General features: G+C 38.9%; 3 protein-coding genes across 4 annotated transcripts; all 3 read right to left on the reverse strand.

Annotated features, from left to right (window-relative positions):
• Positions 1-1,949: 1,949 nt before the first annotated feature.
• LOC117615387 (polyketide synthase 5) lies at positions 1,950-17,086 on the reverse strand. 2 transcript variants are annotated; one of them, XM_034344461.1, is made up of 2 exons: positions 16,941-17,086; positions 1,950-3,228 (listed from the first exon to the last, which is right to left on the reverse strand). In XM_034344461.1, the coding sequence occupies exons 1-2, from the start codon at positions 16,951-16,953 to the stop codon at positions 2,231-2,233; spliced, it is 1,011 nt and encodes a 336-aa protein (XP_034200352.1). In that variant the 5' UTR covers positions 16,954-17,086; the 3' UTR covers positions 1,950-2,230. The 2 variants fall into 2 exon arrangements, with proteins under 2 accessions (XP_034200352.1, XP_034200351.1); XM_034344460.1 differs by lacking the exon at positions 16,941-17,086 and adding an exon at positions 3,845-4,117.
• On the reverse strand, positions 9,578-11,731 carry LOC117615386 (polyketide synthase 5-like). Its single transcript, XM_034344459.1, has 2 exons — positions 11,478-11,731; positions 9,578-10,818 (listed from the first exon to the last, which is right to left on the reverse strand). Exons 1-2 carry the CDS (start codon positions 11,653-11,655, stop codon positions 9,821-9,823), a joined length of 1,176 nt encoding a protein of 391 aa, XP_034200350.1. The 5' UTR covers positions 11,656-11,731; the 3' UTR covers positions 9,578-9,820.
• LOC117615385 (chalcone synthase 2-like) lies at positions 15,631-17,429 on the reverse strand. The gene is made up of 2 exons (XM_034344458.1): positions 17,176-17,429; positions 15,631-16,940 (listed from the first exon to the last, which is right to left on the reverse strand). Exons 1-2 carry the CDS (start codon positions 17,351-17,353, stop codon positions 15,943-15,945), a joined length of 1,176 nt encoding a protein of 391 aa, XP_034200349.1. The 5' UTR covers positions 17,354-17,429; the 3' UTR covers positions 15,631-15,942.
• Between the last annotated feature and the right edge of the window lie 5,804 nt (positions 17,430-23,233).

Consider the following 23,233-nt stretch of genomic DNA (forward strand, 5'->3'; position numbering starts at 1 on the left):
TAATAAAATAAAATTTCATTAAATGTTCATTTATCATTATTTAATAATGTTATAAAGTTCCAAATCTCAGGTTTATTTTTCTGTTACAGAAGAATTCAATAGGGTTTTTCAACGGTAAAATACAAAATCCAATTCAAACCCATCCAAATGAATTTTGGATTGCATTCATTGGATGCCTATTGCAGAAATCCCATTTAATTGGATTGAATGTTGATTTTGGGTATTGAAAACCAATTAAAACCGAATCAATTCGCCAATAGGGTCTAGTCCAGTGAAAAAGGCTCATGTTCGAATCTCTATCACACATAAATTTGAATTTTTAAAAAAAATCAACTCAATTGTTTTTTTGCCACTTGGCATGTTTCTATTGGTTCTAAAGCTAAGTTACAATAGATTACACATGGCCTTCCCACAACCATCCAACTTTCCCCTCACTCGTTTCTCCAGCAGCTTTGTAGTCAACTTGGATATTTCTGCCTCAAATTGTGGTTTTCGTTGTTAGCTATGTTGCAAGAATTATATATGCAAATTTACAGAGAGTTTATTTATTATAAATGGATCGGATTGGACTGGATGATAATATGGCAAATCCAATTGTAATTGGATTGGATGTTGATTCTTCAATTGGGTGTCAATTCTTGTTGCAGCAGCTACAGGGTCTTCTCTATCTTATGTGCCTAGAACAACCAGTTCAGTGGCACACATGGGATATCAAACGGACAATTTCAAGACGTGGTCTAGAAACGAGAGGAGTTTTTCAACTTTTTAGTTTAATTTTTTTTTAATTTTAAAAAGTTAAGGGTCAAATACAATTTCAAAAATAACAGTTGTGAGGAATGAATTCCTACGTTCTCTGAAAAGACTTTTGCACTATGAAACTAATGGTTTGTTTACTAATCAAGAATTGAATTCCACTTTGAAAGATTCCTGCGTTTACTTCACTAAAAAATACGTGGGGCTCACATAAAATTAGGAATTGAATTCCTAATTTTTTGAGAAATTCAATTCTTGGGTAGAATGTGGTATTCTAATTCATGGAGAACTAACCCTTTAGGATTTTTTATTTTTTATTTTTACCCATTATATCCTCACACAATTTTAAAAAATTTAAATTTGCCATCTACTTTAACCCAACAACGAGGATATTTTAGTAATTAGTACAACTCCTACCCCAATTCCATATGGTTTAGTAAACAACTTCAATAGGAATTCAAAATCTAACTCTCTGCAATCCATATGGTTTAGTAAACAACTTTAAAAGGAATCCGGAATCTAATTCTCCTCAATTCGACTCCTTCTCAATTCAATTCCTCCTAATCTAGTTATGGATTAGTAAACATGCCATAAGATAAAAAACAATCTTCAGTCTTTAAACACACTCGGTGTGAGTCAAAGAGCTTCTAATAATGCCTAAGTTAGCTTAACTATATGGAGAGAAAAGTATGATTTCTTGGGTCAAGGAGCAGTTACTTTCTTCAAGAGGCGGAGATGGTTTATACTCAGCTCTTTGAAGGCTAGTTTATTGTTGTGAGAGGTTCCGTATTGAACGTTAATTGGGGGTGTGACGATCCGTTGATGTGCACATGTGTAAGATATTTACCCAAAATGATTGAGTGTGACCCCATTAATTATTGTTGTACAATTATTAGAGAAATTTATAAGATTTGGGCGGCCGCCTCGAGAGGACACCATCTTGATTTCACCCTAATTTGCAAGTTCTGGGTTCCATGCAAATTGCATGGTGTTGAAGATTTTCAAAATATTCAACTGATCGGAAAAGACAAAAACCTTCAAATGAGCAATCTGGAAAGAAAGAAAGAAAAATCAACTAGTCGGTTTTGAAGGAAAGGTTCCTGGAAGCAAGTGACCAGTCGATTTTGACATTATGAGCAGAATTTTCATAACTTTTGAAGCTCTGGACATATCTCTTGGTACAAACATATGAGATATAATTATGGAATAGTAGGTAAGCAAGTATATTATGATTTGAAATGGAACATTGAAGACCCCCTCCCCTGTCTTCATAAATGTAATAAACAACGTGAAAGTAAACACAGGCCATAGCCATTGCAGCAACAAGGTTCACCCCATGACACATGCCCCACGCAAGCTTCAAAATAAACAAACCCAATACACACCAAAACTACATCTAGGAACAAGAGCAGACAAATCAACGCCGAGTCTGACAGATGCAGCTTCCTCTTCCTTCATTCCTTCATCCTTCAAGCATTCAAGCATTCAAGCCCACGCTGTGAAGCACCACGGTCTCAACAGTGAGCCCAGGCCCAAACCCAAACAGCACACCCCAATCCAGTCCATCTCCTGTGGTTTTCAGTCCTTTCTCGGCAGCCCTCTTCCTTACCTCATCCAAAATAAACAGCACACAGGCACTGGACATGTTTCCGTACTCGGATAGTATGTGTCTTGTGGCCTCTAATTTTTCAGGCTTTAGGCCCAATTTGGACTCTACTTGGTCTAGAATTGCTGGGCCACCTGGGTGTGCAATCCAGAATAGTGAGTTCCAATCAGAGATACCCAAAGGTTGGAAGGCCTCGTTCAGACTCTTCTCGATGTTCTTCGAAATAAGCCCGGGAACATCCTTGAGCAGATGAAATGTAAGCCCAACTTCACGGAGATGCCCGTCGATGGCTCCATCGCTGTCGGGAAGGATGGTTTGGGCTGCTGAGACCACTTCAAATAAGGGCTTCTCGATCTCGGGAATTGGGTCCGCACCCACAATAATAGCTGCTGCACCATCACCGAATAAGGCCTGGCCCACTAAACTGTCAAGGTGGGTGTCACTGGGCCCACGGAAGGTGACTGCAGTGATCTCCGAGCACACAACGAGAACACGAGCACCCTTGTTGTTCTCGGCCAAGTCCTTGGCCAACCTGAGCACCGTGCCGCCGGCAAAACACCCTTGTTGGTACATCATGAGGCGCTTGACGGACGGGCGGAGGCCCAAGAGCTTAGTGAGCTGATAGTCAGCTCCAGGCATGTCCACACCACTGGTGGTACAAAAGACCAAATGGGTAATTTTGGACTTGGGCTGGCCCCATTCCTTAATGGCCTTGGTGGCAGCTTCTTTGCCGAGTTTTGGAATTTCAACAACCACCATGTCCTGCCTGGCATCAAGGGAAGGTGCCATGTACTCACACATAGTTGGGTTCTCTTTTAGAATTTCTTCAGTCAAGTACATGTAACGCTTCTTGATCATAGATTTGTCACCTGAAAAAAGCATAAACAGAAAAGTTACCTCACAATCACAAGTGCTGAAGAATTATTAAGTGTTGAAAATCAAATCCAGTGGCAAGGCAATACGCAAACTTTTTACTGTTTTTGGCACAGCGATGGAGTTTTTGAAATTGAACCCCAACCCCAACCCCAACCCTCAATGAGGAGAGAGACAGAGAGACAGAGAGACATTTCTCCATTTGGCGGACCTTGTAAATATTTAATGTTCTCCTCCAACCCAAGTGACCTAACCCACCTCAAATTCCATGTTCTATTTATTGCACCCAAAACAAAAAACAAAAAAACCAATTTATTGAATTCAAACCCCACAAATATGAAATCACATCATGTTCATGCATAAATGACAAATTAAGGGAAAAATTATCAAACATCTTTGAAATAGTGAAAAACAAAGTGTGTATATAAAATGGTGTCCAATTTGCTGAAATCTACCCAAATTTGTGTGTTTTATTTTTATTTTTGGGGTGACACAGAACAAACATGATCCAAATTTTTTATAAAAAATTCTGATGAAATAAAAACAAGAAAAAGAATAATGAATGTAGATCAGAAGAGAAAGAAAAAAGAGTAGAAAACAAGTACTACTTACACATGCGCTGGAATTTTTCTTTAAGCTCAGCTTTGTGCTCACTGTTGGTGATACGAAAGTAGTAGTCAGGGTAGGTGGCCTGATCAACACAATTGGGAGGAGTTGCTGTCCCAATGGCCAACACAGTGGCAGGACCCTCAGCCCTTTGAGCCTTGCGAACTTCCTCCACGGTCACCATTTTCAACTGATCAACTCAAACAAAAGATATATCACAGAGAGAGAGAGAGAGAGAGAGAGAGGTTGTATAATTGTTGCAGACGCAGTGGAGAGAGAGAGAGCGAGGGAGGGTGTGACAAAAGGCTGAGACAAATGGTTGTATTTATATAATGAGGAGGAAAAGAAGGAAAAGAGGCCTGAAGAGAGAAGAGGGTAGCTGAGAATCACGTGCTTGACCAATGCCTCAGTGGAAGCACCCTCCTCAACCAACCTTAAGCCTTCTAGTTTTTAGAGTTTAGAGAGCCGGCTGGCACGTGTGTGTCTTCTGAGTTTGGCGTGGCTGCTTTGCCCATCAAACATTCGCATCACCAACATGTGAAATCTATTTCTATCTTACGTACGATCACTTTGAAGCTGGCAAGAAATTAAGTAGCTAGGCATGAAAAATGTCTAGTTGGGGCCATGCGACTAAGTGGATCATGGAAGCCATCAAAGCCATAAGTGAGAATATTGAATTGGTCTTCGCCCACATTACATGAAAAATACATATATCTATAACATGTTACAGCATTGAAACTATTTGAGACAAAACGTCATCCATGATGAATGAAGTAGGGCTTTTAAATTTTGGCGTTTTCAATAGTTACGTTGAAGATAATAACTGATTTAAAATTAAGTCACGCTGATAAAACGATATAGGACAATAATGAACAACTTTCTCAAATTTATTGGAAACAATCAATATGTGAATATATGATAACATAAATTATAAATCAGATACTCAACTTTATAATAACAAAAGTAATTAACAATTCAATTCTTAGAATCAAAGTAAATGAATGAGTTTAAATAACTCACTTCAAGTATGATAGAGGTTTGCATATGCAATGTCCAATATTCGCACACAGAAATTCACTCCTTACATATGTATTTTGTAGTTCTTTAGGCGTCTATCTCCAAGATACAACTATCAATATTCAAAGTTTAGACAATTAAACTTTGAATTCTGGCGAACTATATATGCTTTCTCACTCAAGGTGTTGAGTGATTGTGAGTGATCAAAATTCCATCCTTATTGCAGATTTTGGCTAAATGCATCACTTTTAAAGAAGTTCGAGCGAATTTGTTATTTAATGGGATATCAATATGCCACAAGTGTGATATTTTTGTAACTCAAAATGCATGTGAAAAACCATGTGCACAACAGTTCTTCTCTCCATTATCGAAAAGCGAATGGAGTGGCTGACAAATTTGCTCACTTTGCTTTGTCGTCTCATGGAGGTTCTGTGTTGTATGAAAGGATGGAAGCGCCTCCTGGGTGGCTTCTTGATACTCTAGTGCAGAATTCTCTGTTAACTGTATTTCAGTTTTAATTTTCTATATGGGTGTGTGTGGTACTCTTTTCTACTCTGGAGTTTTGTCCCACGTGGTTTTCTCCGTGAAGGTTTTAATGAGGTCACTCTATACACAATGGGGCTTTGTAATCATTTTCTCTATTCAATGAATGAAATCCATTGCTTGCTGTAAAAATAAATAAAAATTTAAAAATAAAAAAAAAGGGTGCACTTGAAATGTTAGGTTATAACTTATAAGTATCTACATCGCAACTTCCTTGTCCTGATTTGAGGAACCTCCATATTTTATTTATCATGTACTTTTTGTGAATTTTAATAGTTAATAGTGGTGGGGTTAAGTGGGCAACTTTAACTTTGGGGGGGTTGAGGGATAAATTGAGATTTGACCGAAATTTCATAGGGTACTTTATTTATTTATTTATTTCAGGTAGAGGAGTGAAAATTTTGTTGAAAGAAAGAGAGAACTATGTACAAAATGACTATAATTGAAGACAGAGAATTACGTAAGTATCTCTATACATAAGGGAGAGGTCATCGGACCAACGAGCTTCCACTATAGTAGCAATTAGAGGGAAACCCCACTCTCCCCCCCCCCCCTTTGGGGGGGTTGAGGGGTAAATTGAAATTTGACCTAAATTTCATAGGGTACTTTATTTATTTATTTATTTCAGGTAGAGAAGTGAAAATTTTGTTGAAAGAAAGAGAGAACTATGTAAAAAATGACTATAATTGAAGACAGAGAATTACGTAAGTATCTCTATACATAAGGGAGAGGTCATCGGACCAACGAGCTTCCACTATAGTAGCAATTAGAGGGAAACCCCACTCCCCCCCCCCCCCCCCAAATGCCCCTTCTCTTCTGAAATGGAATCGATGAAGGTGAGAGATTTATAGAGTCTGGTCCATGTTTAAGCTTCTTTATTGTATGCTTGCTTTGTTGAGTCGGGTCCAAAGACGTTAGTTTGAAAAGTCTGGAATTAAAAATTGTTGTGGTCTCCTATGTCTTGCTATTATGTTTTCATGTTTACTTCTTGTTTAAAGGTTCTTTTAGTGCTTGATGTATGTTTACTAGTAATTTGGTGATTGTGTTGCCCTTTTAAAACTGTATTTATGACTAGGCAGTGGTTAAAGTGTGTTTTTTTATGTTCTGTTATGCATATGACAAAGGATAGTCACATTTGAAGTACACCATAAAGGTAGAATGGTAAAGTCCCCAAACTTTAATGAGTGGTGGTTTTATGTGGGGGTTTTGTTGATTATTTGGATTGGTGTCTTCTGGACTACATAAATTTGTTAGAGATATACGAGTATGCAAAAGAGCTTGGCTACTATGACTAAGTGGTTTTGACAAGGATACAAAATGGTAAGGAAGTGTGTATATATAGCGATGCTCAACTACTTGAATGGTGTAATTTGGTGTCTCCTAGCTTTGAAAGAGTGATTGTAATTTACTTGGAACACCCAATTGTTATTAATGTGGATGAAACTACAGTGGCTTGAAAAGAGATGGAACATATTGTAAGAAACCTAACTGCTGAATTTGAGAATGAAGATGAGAGTGATGAACAATCTGGTTATGATGGTATGTATGAGGAGGATGAGGATGATGAGGATGATGAAGAGGCTATAAACATAGCAATCCACAGTTTCTTCTCTCTTGCTCTCACATGCCCAATCTGATCTTCAACTTCTCTCATTGTCCTCAGCAACCAAGCCATCAAAGCTCTCTCATGGGGAGGCATTTCAATATCAACCCATACAAAAAAACCCACAACCATTTTTCCCTTCTGCATTCAAACAAAAGTTCCATCATATTCTCACAATTTATTGTCCAAATTTCTATAAAATAGCAAGTCCAAAACCTACCTCTGACTTTGGACGCACAAAGAAAGTCCAAAGTAGGCTGGGCTTTGTCCAAGAAGTCTACATCCGAGCAAGCCTCCCACAGTAGCAATGAGGTGCAACAATGACTAGCTCTTCTTCTCGTGGAGGTTCGTGCCTCATCTTCACACCCTTTAAAGTAAGAAAAATGGAGAAATTTTTCTCTCAGTATAGAACCTTCAATCCTCGAAATGGTGGTAAGTAAATTTTTTTTTTTTCTAGGTTCAAAAACCTTTTTATCAAAGAATATGAGAGCAGATTGTTAATTGAGGTCCACTTGACCCCTTGAGCTGCTTAGATTTCGATTTTAAAATCATGTGGGGTCCATTTTGCCACATAAGATGCTGACTATGCTCATCAATTGGCCGCCGTGTGTGCTTTTACCATAATGACCCTGTCACGTCAGTAGTTTTGACAGTATTTTGGATAACATTAATGGTGGGAGTTAAAGTATAACACAAAACCACAGTAAAATGGGTTAAATGGGCCACTGTAACTTTGGAAAGTAAAATGAGATTTGACCGAAGTTTCAAGGAATAATAGAATAAAGAAACTTAAAAAATAGCATGTTTATATTAAGAGAGATAAAATTTTTGTTAGTTTTGAAAGTCAACCGTTGTCTTTTTTTTTTTTCTTGTTTTGTATCCGATGGTTACGATATGTTTTTGAAAAAGGGTGTGAGCAATAATTTGGGCGGGGAGGTAGGCGAGTGAAAGAGTAGTTGGATGATTGCATGACCCCAAATAATTAAATTATGAAAGAAAGATTAAGAAGTGTGGTAGCTTGGGATTCCCTCGCAGACCGGCGTTAGTTGAGGACAAACATAAAGCTTATGTTTATTTTTGTTCTTCATTATTCCACTTGTGACTTTTATATAAAATTAATGAATCAATCAATCCAGTCCAGCTAATTACTTGGATTGGATTTGTCCTAGAAAAACAACCGTAGATATGTTTTCAATGTGAGACACGAAAATTTCAATCGTTTCATTCTCTTTTATTTATGTGGTTATAATTTGAAACTGTTTATCTTCTAAGATAATTTTTGTAAATAGAAAAATTGTTTAGTCGTCAATAAAACATACATAACATGTGCAATGCAAGCAAGCAAACACACGATGAGTCACATAACATGTGCAATGCAAGTAAACACACGATGAGCCACATCATTATTAATAATAATATGGCCTCTTCCAAATTAGACATGACGTGGGCTTCTTCTCAATTGCCTCCACACACATGCCAATCATTCGTTCTCTGCATTGAGTTCCATCCTCTAGCTTCTATACAGTACTGAGCTCTTTATTTTCTCTGCCTTAAGGTGCCACACATAAGGATTTAGTACCAATTTGATAAGCCACTATGAAAAAGAAAATGGAGTCAAGTCGTTGTGGACAATTACATCCGCACAAAAGGCTACAAGTTTTGCATAGGTGGGTTAATATTGTCCGTCTATTTACGCTCGAGTTTGATCTCTTCTTTGTAAATTAGACCACACTATATGAGGAATGCTAGCAACTTTCTCTCTAACATTCTCTTTTGGACCTTCTCCCTTATCTTTATGACAAGTGTCATTTTCCTTACACTTAAAACAATGTCATTAATGCATCACACAATTTAGTTTTTGTTTTCCAAGTTTACCCTTATAAAATGTATTGGCTTTTATATTTCCTTCGATTTATTCAAATTTTATTATAACTTCTTTAGCACATTGTTAAAAAATAAATAATTTAAAAAAATAAGAAAAACGTCATATTTTTTAAAAATAAAAATAAGGTTTGTTTCATGACATTGTTATCATCTTTATTTTGTTTTTAACAAAGCACGGGCCTCTTTGGAAAAATTAAAAATTAAAAAAAAACTTCAGTTTTTATTTTCTTATTTAATTTTTAACAAGGTGGTAAGAAAGTTATAAAAATAATTTAGCTTGTTATTAAAAAAAAAATTAATACATTTAATTAGGATAAACTTGGAAAACAAAAACTAGTTTGTGTGATGCATTAATGACATTGTTTTTAGTGTAAGGAAAGTGACACTTGTAATGAGAAGAAGGGAGAAGGTTCAAAAGAAAAGGTTAGAGAGAAGGTTGCTAGCACTCCCTATAGCATTAAAGCAATAATTTAAATGTTGAATTGCCCCCGAAACTATCACCTAATTTTCGATTTTCTATGAACTTTTTCGTCAATTTTCCCCAAACCATCAAATTTCCTAACATTTCATCCACTTCTCCATCAATATTAGGTGAGATGCGAAAATTAATAGTATTTGTTTGTCTGCTCGTTTTTTAATAACATAAACTGTGGTCTCAAGCATTGAAGAGTAGCTAAGCAATTATAAAAATATATCTAGGGAAAATCATGGAATATATATATTAATTATTCATCAATACATGGTCCCCTTTGTCTTCATGAACGTAGTAAACACAGCCATTGTACCAAAGTTCACCCCATGACGCCCACTTAGGTTTTAAAGAGGAGAAAAATAAAAAAGAAGAAAATAAATCCGGAAAAACCAAAGAAAAAGTGGAGCCAATACATATAGAAGAAAGCATACGAAATGAATCAACAGTGATGATGTTCACGGCTTCAAGCATTCAAACCCACACTGTGAAGCACAACGGTTTCCACAGTGAGCCCAGGGCCAAACCCGAATAGCACACCCCAATCCAGCCCATCTCCGGTGGTTTTTAGTCCTTTCTCGGCAGCCCTCTTCCTAACCTCATCCAAAATAAACAGCACACAAGCACTGGACATGTTTCCGTACTCAGATAGTATGTGTCTTGTCGCCTCTAATTTCTCAGGCTTCAGGGCTAATTTGGACTCTACTTGGTCTAGAATTGCTGGGCCACCTGGGTGTGCAATCCAGAATAGTGAGTTCCAATCCGAGATGCCCAAAGGTTGGAAGGCCTCGTTCAGACTCTTCTCGATGTTCTTCGAAATAAGCCCGGGAACATCCTTGAGCAGATGAAATGTAAGCCCAACTTCACGGAGATGTCCGTCGATGGCTCCATCACTGTCGGGAAGGATGGTTTGGGCTGCTGACACCACTTCAAACAGGGGCTTCTCGATCTCGGGAATTGGGTCCGAACCCACAATAATAGCTGCCGCACCATCACCAAATAAGGCCTGGCCGACTAAACTGTCAAGGTGGGTATCATTGGGCCCACGGAAGGTGACCGCTGTGATCTCCGAGCACACAACGAGAACACGGGCACCCCTGTTGTTCTCGGCCAAGTCCTTGGCCAACCGGAGCACAGTGCCGCCGGCAAAACACCCTTGTTGGTACATCATGAGGCGCTTGACGGACGGGCGGAGGCCCAAGAGCTTAGTGAGCTGGTAGTCGGCCCCAGGCATGTCCACACCACTAGTGGTGCAAAAGACCAAATGGGTAATTTTGGACTTGGGCTGGCCCCATTCCTTAATGGCCTTGGTGGCAGCTTCTTTGCCAAGTTTTGGAATTTCAACAACCACCATGTCCTGCCTGGCATCAAGGGAAGGGGCCATGTACTCACACATACTTGGGTTCTCTTTCAGAATGTCTTCAGTCAAGTACATGTAACGCTTCTTGATCATAGATTTGTCGCCTGAAAAAAGCATAAAACAGAACAGTTACACTTGTCTTGAGGATTGCGCATGACTATGATTTATAATTAATTTGTTTGTGGCTTTAAAATGGCGGGAGACTTTGGAAAAAACCAAAAGAGAGAAATTTTTTTTAAAAGAAGTCAAAATGAACAAAATTACTCTTATTTATTTTTTGATTTCCTAAAGAATCCTTTACTTAAAATGGCCCACTGCTGCTGCAAAGGCGGTTTTAATTGGTGTCCTTTTCCCAATTACTATGTTATCATGTCATGCCAGAAAGTGCTTGAATTGCATTAGAAAGGTACAGTGACTGCTGCAGACTGCAGAGTACGATATGAAATTAAAACAACTCACTATCACAACGATTAAGTGGAAAATAATAATTGTGACATTTGTTTTGTTTGTATTCAAATTCTTGTAATGTTTTTTCTGAAATTCCCATTTTGTCATTTTCACATCACAGACAGATATCATGCACAAAGGCTAAGCCATGCATATATCCAAAATAATAAATAAATAAATAAAAGTGAAAATTTATCAAACACCTTGCAGATATTCATGATATCCTTTTTTTCCTGGAATTAAACAAGTAATTGCCTACGGATCATGTTCAAAGAAAGATAAGAAGAAGAAAAAAGGAGAAGATATTGGTACTTACACATGCGCTGGAATTTTTCCTTGAGCTCAACCTTGTGCTCACTGTTGGTAATACGAAAGTAGTAGTCAGGGTATGTAGCCTGATCAACACAATTGGGAGGAGTTGCCGTCCCAATGGCCAAGACTGTGGCCGGACCCTCTGCCCGCTGAGCCTTACGAACTTCCTCGACAGTCACCATTTTCTCCGGTCGTCAAGAAAGATCAAGGAGGCTAGGAGCTGGTTGTGGTTGTGTGTTTACAGTTGCAATGGTAAGTCTGAGAAAATGTTAAGAGAAGCGGTTGTATTTATATAATAAGTGAAACAGAGGTAGATAGCTACGTATCACGTGCCTGACCAATTCCCTTGTTAGAAAAGTAAATGCTCAACAACCTAAGGCCAAAATGGCCTTGCTGGCACGTGCATTTTTGTGTGGTATGTGTTGCCTACAAACATCTTCATGATTTGGAATGTGCTTGTTCTCACGTTATACCTAACAAACCAAAATATCATCAACAACTTTCATTTAATTTTTTCTCAATTCGATCGGAGGGTACTGATAAGTCGGTGAATGCATTTAGGATTTAATCATATGGTCCCAAATTTTATTATTTTCTTGTTTTTTTCTCTTATCCAACGGGTTAGAATATTGGTTTTGATAAATATAAATTTCAAAATGGAAAATAATAACTACAATTTGTAGTGGTACCGTGGTAGGCATAGTGACACACAATGGGTGCTTAGTTGGAGATGAACCTGAATTTAGAAAATAAAAAGATGTATGTTTACTACTAAAATTCATTTGCCGACATAAATTAGCTATATATAGCTCACAATGATGTTAAATTCAATGATTTTTTTTTTTTTTGGGTAAAGATGGATTATGATCATAATCTGACTATGGTCGACATTATATATATATATATATATATATATATATAACTTGAATTTGAATCCATCTAATCACTCAATTAATGGTTGTCATTTTAGTAATTTCTTTGTGCACCATATTTACTTATTTTGTTTGTCATTATTATTTTTTTGGGTCATGCTGGGGAGACCATCTTTAGATACCAACTTGTATATTATCTCTTTAATAGAGGTAGAACCCATCAATACAATGGGTCTCACATCTATTAGAGATATAGTACACAAGTTGGTCTCTCTAACATTTTTTTTTTAAAAAAAAAAATACAAGCAATAGTCTAAATTGAGAAAAAAAAAAAGTGAATTTCTCACACACACACTAGTAAATACGCAGAGAGAATAGAAAAGTTGTTCAAACTTCGAACTTACACAGCGAGCACAGTTGTATTGCATATGTAATAATTAGAAAGTGACGGTGGAGTAACCTCAGTCGCTGGATACATTTGGTAAGTAAATAAATTTACAATCAATGATATAATCAAAACCATAACCCTCCCCAACCCTCGCGATGAAGGGTAATTGTAGTCTAGTTTTCCATGGTAATGATAAGGATTCATCTTCATTATCCCCTCTTAAACTTCCATCATCCTCGAGAAGTCATTTTGCTGCATTTTCAAGCACAAGAGCTGGTATATAGAACTCTGAGTAGCACCCTAATTATAATTGGATACGTTAGTTTATCAACCCCCAACAAAGTAAATGGGAGAGGTACAACACGAAGTTTGGAGATCAAGAAGAAAAAAAAACCAGGCAAGGACCACCCTTTAGAAAGGACAATGCTTGGCTCATGATTTCCTTCTTAAGACAAGATGTAGCCTCTTACAAAATAACACCTGTTTTTTTTAATCTTTTTTTTTTCTTTTTTTTTTAAAAAAATCTTTCACCGACTCTCTCTCTCTCTCTCTCTCTCTCTCTCTCTCACCCACTCGCCTCGCCTCTCCTCTCCTCCCGTGCTCTATTTTGTCTTATCTCTCCATCTCTTTCTGTGCAACTCAGATATAGAGGAGAGAAAGTGACGCCGGAGAAATTTTTTCTACCCCAAGTTGTACCCTATTCTTCAACCATTCCCAAAAATTCTAGAACTCCCCAATAAATAACTCAATAAAATTAAAAATTAGAAAAGAGAGAAATCAACACAGTGTTTGGGTGGCCATCTCCAACCCAAGGACTTAAAATTTTTGGAGGAGAAACTATGCGTTTCTTGGATCTGCGTGCTCCCTGGTTAGAACCTTTAAGGGGTCCTAATGGTTTGGACTTGAGTAGGCTGAAAAAAGACATACAGCCTTGGCAAGAACGGCGATCTGCAGAATATATGACTCATGCTCCTTTGGGTTCTTTAAATTCCGTGGATGGCGTAGCTACCGAGATCAATGCAGTCAATTATGTCTCTCCTAGAAGTTGGTTAGCTACTTCTCATTTTGTTCTAGGATTCTTCGTAGGTCATTTATGGCACGCGGGAAGGGCGCGTGCAGCTGCAGCAGGATTTGAAAAAGGAATTGATCGTGATTTTGAACCTGTTCTTTCCATGACTCCTCTTAACTGAGACAAAGATCCAATGCTTGAAGTAGGTCCCCCTCAAGTTTACCTACTACGGTACCAGCGTGTATATGATCTCCACCAGACATACGTAACGCTTTAGCTAGTACACGAAAGTGCATACCATGATTCTTCTGTCTATCAATAACTGCATGCATTGCACGGTGGATGTGAAGAAGTAAACCATTATCTCGGCAATAATGAGCCAAGCTAGTATTTGCAGTGAATCCCCCTGTTAAGTAATCATGCATTACGATAGGAACCCCCAATTCTCTGGCAAATACAGCTTTTTTGATGCCTAATACCCCATAGATAGTTCGATTCTATCGAAACTACTCATTTTCAAATGACATCCACACTGTTCACAAATATTCATTTTAAATTTTAAATTTTTTTTTATAATTTAATCCATAACAATTTTCGCATTGAATCCACAATTATGTACCAATATTATACCCTAAACCCTATATTGCCCAAAATCTCTCCCAACCCAAGAAAATGAAGGACCCAAAATTTGAAAAAAACCCAAATTTGGACCCATATATGGGTCTAAGTATTGCCTGAACCCAACACTATTTAATGGAGCCCACTGCACCTAAAACAACCTCATGTGCACAACATCTGACGTGGGCCCCAGCTGACCTGCTGGACTGTTGCTGTTTGGCTGCTTGTCTAGCCACTTGTCAAGTTGCTGTTTGTCTGCTTGTACAATTGAATTTGATTTTTTTAATTTAAATTTTAATATTCTAAATGTAACTTAAATCAACAATCTAGATTAAATATAAACTATTTTAATGGTAAAAAAAAAGATCCAACGGCTGAAACCATTCTTAAACAATTTAATAAAGTTGTGGACTTAAAATTTGAGTCCGTAAGGTTGGAAGAAAGAATGATTTGAGTCCGAGCAAAATCCAAATAATTACTTTTTAGAGGAGGAAAATTTGAGTTTAGCCCCTCATGGGTTGGAGAAGGCCTGATGGAGGAGCAGCGATGGGAAGAGAAAGGGGCTGAAAATTTCTTCTAAAGAGTTGCAGGGGAAGAGACAGAGATGGGAAGATGAGAGGAGAGAGCTGGGGGAGGAGAGGAAACAAAAAAAGAAAAAAGAAACACGTGTCGTGTTTTAAGAGGGCTACATCTTTGTCAGGAGCCGAACACGTATTGTATTATCTTGTGGCAGCAGCCAAACATTGTCCCTTTAGAGAAGGCCTCGGAGATTTGATCGTCAGAGGCCACAAAAGCAACATGTGAGGGTTGAGAGATAACGTGTTCTGTTTGGAAATGTATACTCGAGTTTCCAATGTAGTTTTTATTTCTCACATACATGTCATTTTCAAAGTAAAGAGTCGATTGGTTGGTGACTATTTCTGTCGTTATTCATAATTCTGACTACATATTAACTTGTACACATAGATATTTATTTTTTCTTGTATTTGTTTTGGTAGACGTAATTATTTGCTCATTGTCTTCCAGTGATCATGTTTCTTCCTATTAATTATCGATTGCAAAAGACAGAGTGCTCTAGATAATAACGTTAAACGAAGGTTTTGGAATCATGAAATTATCAAGGCCATTCCATATTGAGTTACAAAGAGATATTGTCCGCAAAAAATTACTTATTTCTGAAATCATTTTTGACTACATGTTAACTTATATGGCCTTTCCTCTGGCTACAATAATTTATCAAAACAAGTTCAAGTAGCTACAATATAAAACATTAGTATCGCATGAAATGCTTGAAACATATATATTATTCATCAATATATAAGTCGTTACATGGCCCTTTTGTCTTCAGCGATGTAGTAAACTTTTCTTTTCTTTTCTAAAACACCGATGTAAGCCAAGCAGCATGAAAGTAGACACAACCATTGCACTAAAGTGTACCCCATGATGCCCATTGCCCACACACGTTTCCAACTAAAAAAATAAAATCCAAAAACACAGTAACCAGAAAAGTAGAAACAATCCATAATATACCAAAGAAGCAGATGCATAAAATTCAACCACACTGATGTTGCTGATGATGGCTTCAAGCATTCAAGCCCACACTGTGAAGCACCACGGTCTCAACAGTGAGTCCTGGTCCAAACCCAAACAGCACACCCCAATCCAGTCCATCTCCTGTGGTTTTTAGTCCTTTCTTGGTAGCCCTCTTCCTTACCTCATCCAAAATAAATAGCACACAGGCGCTCGACATGTTTCCGTACTCAGATAGTATGTGTCTTGTCGCCTCTAATTTCTCAGGCTTCAGGGCTAATTTGGCCTCTACTTGGTCTAGAATTGCTGGGCCACCTGGGTGTGCAATCCAGAATAGGGAGTTCCAATCCGAGATGCCCAAAGGTTGGAAGGCCTCGTTCAGACTCTTCTCTATGTTCTTCGAAATAAGCCCCGGAACATCCTTCAGCAGATGAAATGTAAGCCCAACTTCACGGAGATGTCCGTCGATGGCTCCATCACTGTCGGGAAGGATGGTTTGGGCTGCTGACACCACTTCAAACAGGGGCTTCTCGATCTCGGGAATTGGGTCCGAACCCACAATAATAGCTGCTGCACCATCACCAAATAAGGCCTGGCCAACTAAACTGTCAAGGTGGGTATCATTGGGCCCACGGAAGGTGACCGCTGTGATCTCCGAGCACACAACGAGAACACGGGCACCCCTGTTGTTCTCGGCCAAGTCCTTGGCCAACCGGAGCACCGTGCCGCCGGCAAAACATCCTTGTTGGTACATCATGAGGCGCTTGACGGATGAGCGTAGGCCCAAGAGCTTGGTGAGCTGATAGTCAGCTCCAGGCATGTCCACACCACTAGTGGTGCAAAAGACCAAATGGGTAATTTTGGATTTGGGCTGGCCCCATTCCTTAATGGCCTTGGTGGCAGCTTCTTTGCCGAGTTTTGGAATTTCAACAACCACCATGTCCTGCCTGGCATCAAGGGAAGGGGCCATGTACTCACACATAGTTGGGTTCTCTTTTAGAATTTCTTCAGTCAAGTACATGTAACGCTTCTTGATCATAGATTTGTCACCTGAAAAAAGCATACACAGAAAAGTTACTTCACAGTAATTCAATGTTTCACTCCATTTGTACACAGATAAAAAAAGGTCAAAAGAAAGATTGTTTGCCACTTTGATGACTGAACAAAATGAATTCCCATTTTGTTATATTCACAGATATGGAACTATATCATGCATAAATAAGAACACCTTGCAATAAGAGTGTGTATATATATATATATATATATATATATATATGGTACTTACACATGCGCTGGAATTTTTCTTTGAGCTCAGTTTTGTGCTCACTGTTGGTGATACGGAAGTAGTAGTCAGGGTAGGTGGCCTGATCAACACAATTGGGAGGAGTTGCAGTCCCAATGGCCAAGACTGTGGCCGGACCCTCTGCCCGCTGAGCCTTGCGAACTTCCTCGACGGTCACCATTTTCTCTGATCGTCAAGAAAGGTCAAGGAGGCTAGGAGCTGGTTGTGGTGTGTTTACAGTTGTAATGGTAAGTAAGTTTGAGAAAATGTTAAGAGAAGCAGTTGTATTTATATAATAAGGTGAAGGAGAGGTAGCTAGGTATCACGTGCCTGACCAATTCCTGTGTTAGAAGGGCTTAACCACCAAAGGGCAGAAGGGCCTTGCTGGCACGTGTATTTCTGTGTGGTGTGTGTTGCCTACTATAATCTGCATGATTTGGAATGCGTGTGTTCTCTCGTCTTACCTAACAAACCAAAGGGCAGGACTACTAGCTAGTAGAATTTCTTGTTTCTGATCCGACGAGTAGGATTGGTTTTGATAAAGATAATAACAATAATTTAGGGGGTGTTACCGTGGTAGGTAGAGTGACACACACAAACAGCGTAGTTCCATGAACTTAAATTTAGAAACAAATAATAATAATAATCAGAACATCGTTTGAGGACGTTAATGATCACATGGGTCAATACATATTACATACACATGAAGTGAAGATAATGATCGGGTTTGGGTAGTTTAGTTAGAGAAAATAAATAAACCTAAATAAAAACAAGCAGCCAATCTAGACTGTCCTCTAACCAAACTAATTAGGTGTATAGAACATGCCAGATTAATAATTGGACTGGACATGACACGAGTGATGAGTGGGCTAATGTCATCTACCCAGTTAATTTCTTTACCTTCTGTTTCATCACCAAATATGCACCACTAATTTTTGGATTTTGGGTCCTTTTGCCCAGATTTATCTAAATCTTGTCTTTTGTTTGTTTGTTTGTGTGTTTTCTATTGTAAGTTCTTGGTGACTTTTGTTGTTCTTGGATGTGTCTTGCTGTCATTGGGATGGTTGTAGTGTGGTGTTGTCGACCCAGCTTTTCTCTTTGGCTTTCGTTGTGTTTTTGACGCAAGTACTGCAATCTACCATAGACGCCATGATTTTGTTGAAGCTTTTGGTCCACTCAAATGGAATTTGCTCCAATTCAGTGTTTGAAGTTGAAAAAGTGATTGTTGCTGGTTTGTGTGGGATCCGGTTTTGCCTGTGCAAAATAAGAGGTTTAGCCATATTGGTGCTACGAGTCTCTTTGGTTTGCTGGAGAGGAAGTGGTGCGATGTCCTTGTTTTTGTGTTTATTTTAGTCTAATAATTCTCAGAAACTCAATAGGAGTTTGCTGATGTATGTATTTAGTGTTCGATTTTTGGATGCGGATTTGCCGTTACTGCCGTTGCGCGGTGGATCTGTATTGTAAGTCTAAGTACATACGGTTCTTGTCTGCCAAATTGGAGTTTTTAGGTTTTTCTGGCATGAGTAATTCTCTCCAGATCAAACCAATTTATTTTTGTGTTTGGTCACTGAAGATGTTGTACTCATATTTGGCATTGCGACTACTCTGTACTTTTTTCTGTGTCATCAATAAAATTACTATAGCTTTTAATCCAAAAATAAAAAATAAAAAATTGCACCATTGATTTTACATGCACTGTCATGAAAATGAAACCAATCTCCATCCACTCCATTACATGCAATCATTCACAAGAGCTCCATATCATTATTGCTTAATAAGGCCCCCTCCATCACCTTCACCTTAAGCATTGCATGTGTCCCGTGAATGGTAGGCGTTAGGTATGGCGACTCTGCTTCTAATTTATGCCACAAGATCTTTATTTGGTCGCTAAACTTTTTTAATCACTTAATTAAGGCAAATGAATAATACCTCACTGTACATTTATGTTTCCACTCCCCATAAATAATGGGCTACAATCAAATTACTTCAAATATTCCCTCCTAATCTCCTATAGCTTGAATAAATGAATTTTATTATACATAATATCCTACAATTATATTTAAAGCTTACTTCATATCCTCCAATAATATAGATGTATATGTATACTAGATATTCTAAAAGGTACAATACTCATAGAAAAAATGTGTTGCTTTAATATACCTACAAGGCTTAATATCACAAAACGTCTCTAAGGTTTACGAAACTATCAGATTACATCCTTAATGTTTCTTGTGTCATTCGTGGTCCTCAAAGTTAGTATGTGAAATCACAAATGGTCCCTGTGAAATTTTATGAATTTTAAATTACAAAATTTCACAAGGATCATTTGTGATAGGTGCGTGAACCTCATGGATGTTTTGTGATATATATATATATATATATATGCCACGTCAACAAACTAACATAGTTTTTTACGGAACCTAAGGCATGTACCATTTGTGGTAACACACACTAACTTTGAGGACCACGAATGACAAAAAAAAAATATATTAAGGATGCAATTTGATAGTTTCGTAAACTTTAGGAACGTTTTGTGATATTAAGCCTACTTACAATATACCCATAATAGGTAAATTACAAGTTATATTATTGCACAATAGTCAATTATTAGGTAAATTATATACAAAATGTGTTTATAAAAGTTGGGTATATTATTTGAATAATAAGTAAATTAATACTAGGTACATTATTTTCACAATATATTGTGAAAAGTTGGGTAGGTAAATTCAGACTAAGTACAGAATAGTCAATGTACCAATAAAAGTTGGGTAGGTAAATTATTTTCACAATATACCTATAAATGTGTTGTCTTTAATATACCTACAATATATCCAAACTTGATCAAGCTTGGGATCTTCTTGAAAATGCGAAGATCTAGGATAAGCGGCCAACCTCCTAGAGAGAGCGATGTGCATGGACCAGGTGAGTAGGGATGTAGCTTCACAGACCACTCGTCGTGCCTGATAGGTGTAATAGGTAAATTATTTTCACAATATACCCATAAATGTGTTGGCTTTAATATACCTACAATATACCCATAATAGATAAATTACAAGTTATATTATTTCATAATAGTCAATTATTAGATAAATTATATCCAAAATGCGTTTATAAAAGTTGGGTATATTATTTGAATAATAAATAAATTCATACTAGGTACATTATTTTTCATAAAAGAAGTAATGCGTGCGTTATTTTTTCAACATAAAAATGTATGTATGCTATCATATTTATAAAACAATAATACAATAGATAATTAATCACATATACTTTATGTAAGAACCCAAAACAAAATATCTAGAAAAGAAAGAAAATATCTAAAAGGTAAAGAAATATCTTTTAGCAAAAAGACGTTTTTGCCATCGCATTTTTTTAAGAGGGAAAATTTGACTTTTTGATCGAAAATGAATTCGGGAATTCCGCTCGCGCCGTTGCGTAGAGCACGGCAAAACTAGTCCGTAGACACGGAGTAGACCCGAATCAAAGTTGTAACGAAGAAATTATGGCCAAATTACTCACGAGGGCAAAATGGGAATTTGGGAGATCAGTTTTTTTTTTTTAAAAACCTGTTTTCTTCTCCCTCTCTCTCCCTCTCTCTCTCTCTCCCTCCCGACAGTTCCAGAAAACCAGTCGGGCAGCCACCTTCCAAGCCACCCCAACGCCGCCTCAAGCCACCCCGACCCTCCGGACCGGACCCAGCAGCACCGGCCAGCTCCCGCCATCAACCCCAGCCCGTCCGCCGCCCCTGCTGCTGTCTGGAGCCGCTGGAAACTGCTGGAAAACGCAGCAGTTTTGGCCGATTTTCCAACCTCAGTTTCTCCCTCATCCGGCCACCAAATCAGTCGTGTGAGGTATCGATTTCTAGCTATTTTTCGTGCTCTAACTGATGGTTGGCTGGGTTTAGATCGATTTCACCTCTAGGTTGCTCAATTTTCGATTTGAAAATCGGCCGAACTTCGGCCGCCGTGATCGGCCATTTCTGGTCACTTTTTGGGGGTAGTCCAAGAACAAAAGTGACTCCAAATAGGGTGTTTTACCTAGGGTAGGAGTTTGGAGTCTCCGTTCCACGATTTTTCGGCACACCCGAATCGCTTTGGACACCCGATCTGCCCCGCGCGTGTGGAGGCGCGTGGGCCAGGGTGGTGGCATGGCTCTGGCCAGTTTTGAGGTCCTCGTGTCGTCACGAGCGCGTGAGATTTCGCGGATCTCGATTCGGAATCCGTTTGAGCCCCGAACGGATTTTCCATATCGCACGATCCGTGGGTGCAGTATCGTGTAATCGTTGGATCGAGCTGAATTTCGGATATGTCGGTCTACGTGATTTCAGGATTGCGTAGGATTCGACGGATCGCGAATCGGAGTCCCGGGTACTCCGGAATCGCGAACCCTGGGGCTAGGGTTAGGGTTTTAAGCGATAACGCGATTGTGGCCAATCTGACCGTCCGATTCGGACCAAATTCGCCGAACATGGTTCCCGTTGTATGAGAAACCTTCCGGGAAGCTCAGATTGGCCATCGGACACCGTGGACCCCACAGGTCCCGGGTCGGCCGATCTGACGGTTTCTCGCTTAACAGAGCATCGGACCTTCCAAAACCGGTCCCAGTGTCAGAAAGGGCTAATGTGGGCATAGGAGTAACTCAGGATGAAACACACGTATTTCTAGGAGCCGGGGGCAGGGTGTTTAATTTAAATTTTATTTATCCAGCACTTGTTTAATTTATTAATCTTGATTAAGCAGGCACCAGGAGTCCGGCTAATCCACAGGAGGGACCCTCGAGAGGTCCAGCTAGCTCGGACCAGCAGTGAGTGGACTTTTCTTTCTCAAAAAGATTTTATAATTATATTTTATATTTGATCTTGAATAAGTGATTTCAACATAAATTTTATGATGCAAATACCCTTATTTTATAAAATTAGACAAGCAGCAGATTTGTGATTTTGAGGCCAAATTAGTGGTTTAGTTCAGATTTACCAGAGTTCAGAATAGATCAGTTTTTATCAGAAACAGTTATTTTAGACCACCATGTACCCGCCCTACAGTTGGTGATTATCCAGAGTTGGACCGATGTCGACGGACATCCGGTCTGATTTCAGTTAGTCAGTGCACTTGACTTGCCTCACGAGTTCCGGGGACGCTCGGACCGTGAGTGCCGGGATTTGCGGCTCGGCAGACTTGGTGTCCCGAGACCTGCCAGGATTGCGGCTCGGGTGACTCTGTGTCCCCGAGACCTGCCAGGATTGCGGATCAGGCTGACTACGGTCCCCTGTATCCTGCCAGAGCGACTCGAGTTGACTTGGTGTCACCGAGGAATCTGCCGGCGGGACAGGCTGATCATAGTCCCCTGATTTCGCCAGTTTGCGGCTCGGGTAGCCTGTGTGACTCCCGAGACCTGCCAGGGAATTGACGGTTATCAGGGGTACAATTCGGTGGCAGTTTTAAAGGATTTTAAAGTTTTTGATGCAGTTATGGTTTACTCATTTTTATTAGTAAATTCATTTGAGTTATACTGATCTATCTTTGTCTAGTATGTGTGTTATAATCATGTTATCTATATTTATTTGAACATCTTATGCGTTTTTCAAACGGGGGTTATTATGTTCTCAAATGTTTTTACGAGCATTATTTTTGTCCACTCACACTTTCAACTTGTTTTTCGCCCCCAGGCCATAGAAGAACGAAGGAAACCACCCGGGCCATCAGCTTAGCTTCCGACCCACCACCAAAGTGTAGGAGTTCGTTGTAATTTTTCTTGTAAATATGCTCTGATATCTCGTTGGACTTGAGAAACTGGAGTTAAGTTGTATTTGTTGTTTTAGTCTGGCGGTTGGTAGGATTTTTGAGACTTTTTGACAGGTGGAAGACTTGGGATTTGGTCAATTTACAGGGGAGACTCTGCCGAATTTTTGGCAGAAGTCGGAAGGAAATTAATTAAGAAAAGGGTAAAAAGGTCATTTGTGTCCGACGTTCGCCAGGTGTCGGACACGCACAGGAGTCGGCTCGGTTTTCAAAGAGAAAATTGGGTCGGGTCCTGTCAACTTGGTATCAGAGCATAGGTTTTA

This window comes from Prunus dulcis, chromosome 1 (assembly GCF_902201215.1).
Source record: "Prunus dulcis chromosome 1, ALMONDv2, whole genome shotgun sequence".
NCBI lineage: Eukaryota > Viridiplantae > Streptophyta > Magnoliopsida > Rosales > Rosaceae > Prunus > Prunus dulcis.

Bases quoted from the DNA above. Each gene is read 5' to 3' on its own strand.
- LOC117615387 (XM_034344460.1), bottom strand. From the start codon at position 4,022: ATGGTGACCGTGGAGGAAGTTCGCAAGGCTCAAAGGGCTGAGGGTCCT. The intron at 3,229-3,844 runs GTAAGTAGTACT...TGCTTTTTTCAG, and splicing joins AGAAAAATTCCAGCGCATGT to GTGACAAATCTATGATCAAG.
- LOC117615386 (XM_034344459.1), bottom strand. From the start codon at position 11,655: ATGGTGACTGTCGAGGAAGTTCGTAAGGCTCAGCGGGCAGAGGGTCCG. The intron at 10,819-11,477 runs GTAAGTACCAAT...TGCTTTTTTCAG, and splicing joins GGAAAAATTCCAGCGCATGT to GCGACAAATCTATGATCAAG.
- LOC117615385 (XM_034344458.1), bottom strand. From the start codon at position 17,353: ATGGTGACCGTCGAGGAAGTTCGCAAGGCTCAGCGGGCAGAGGGTCCG. The intron at 16,941-17,175 runs GTAAGTACCATA...TGCTTTTTTCAG, and splicing joins AGAAAAATTCCAGCGCATGT to GTGACAAATCTATGATCAAG.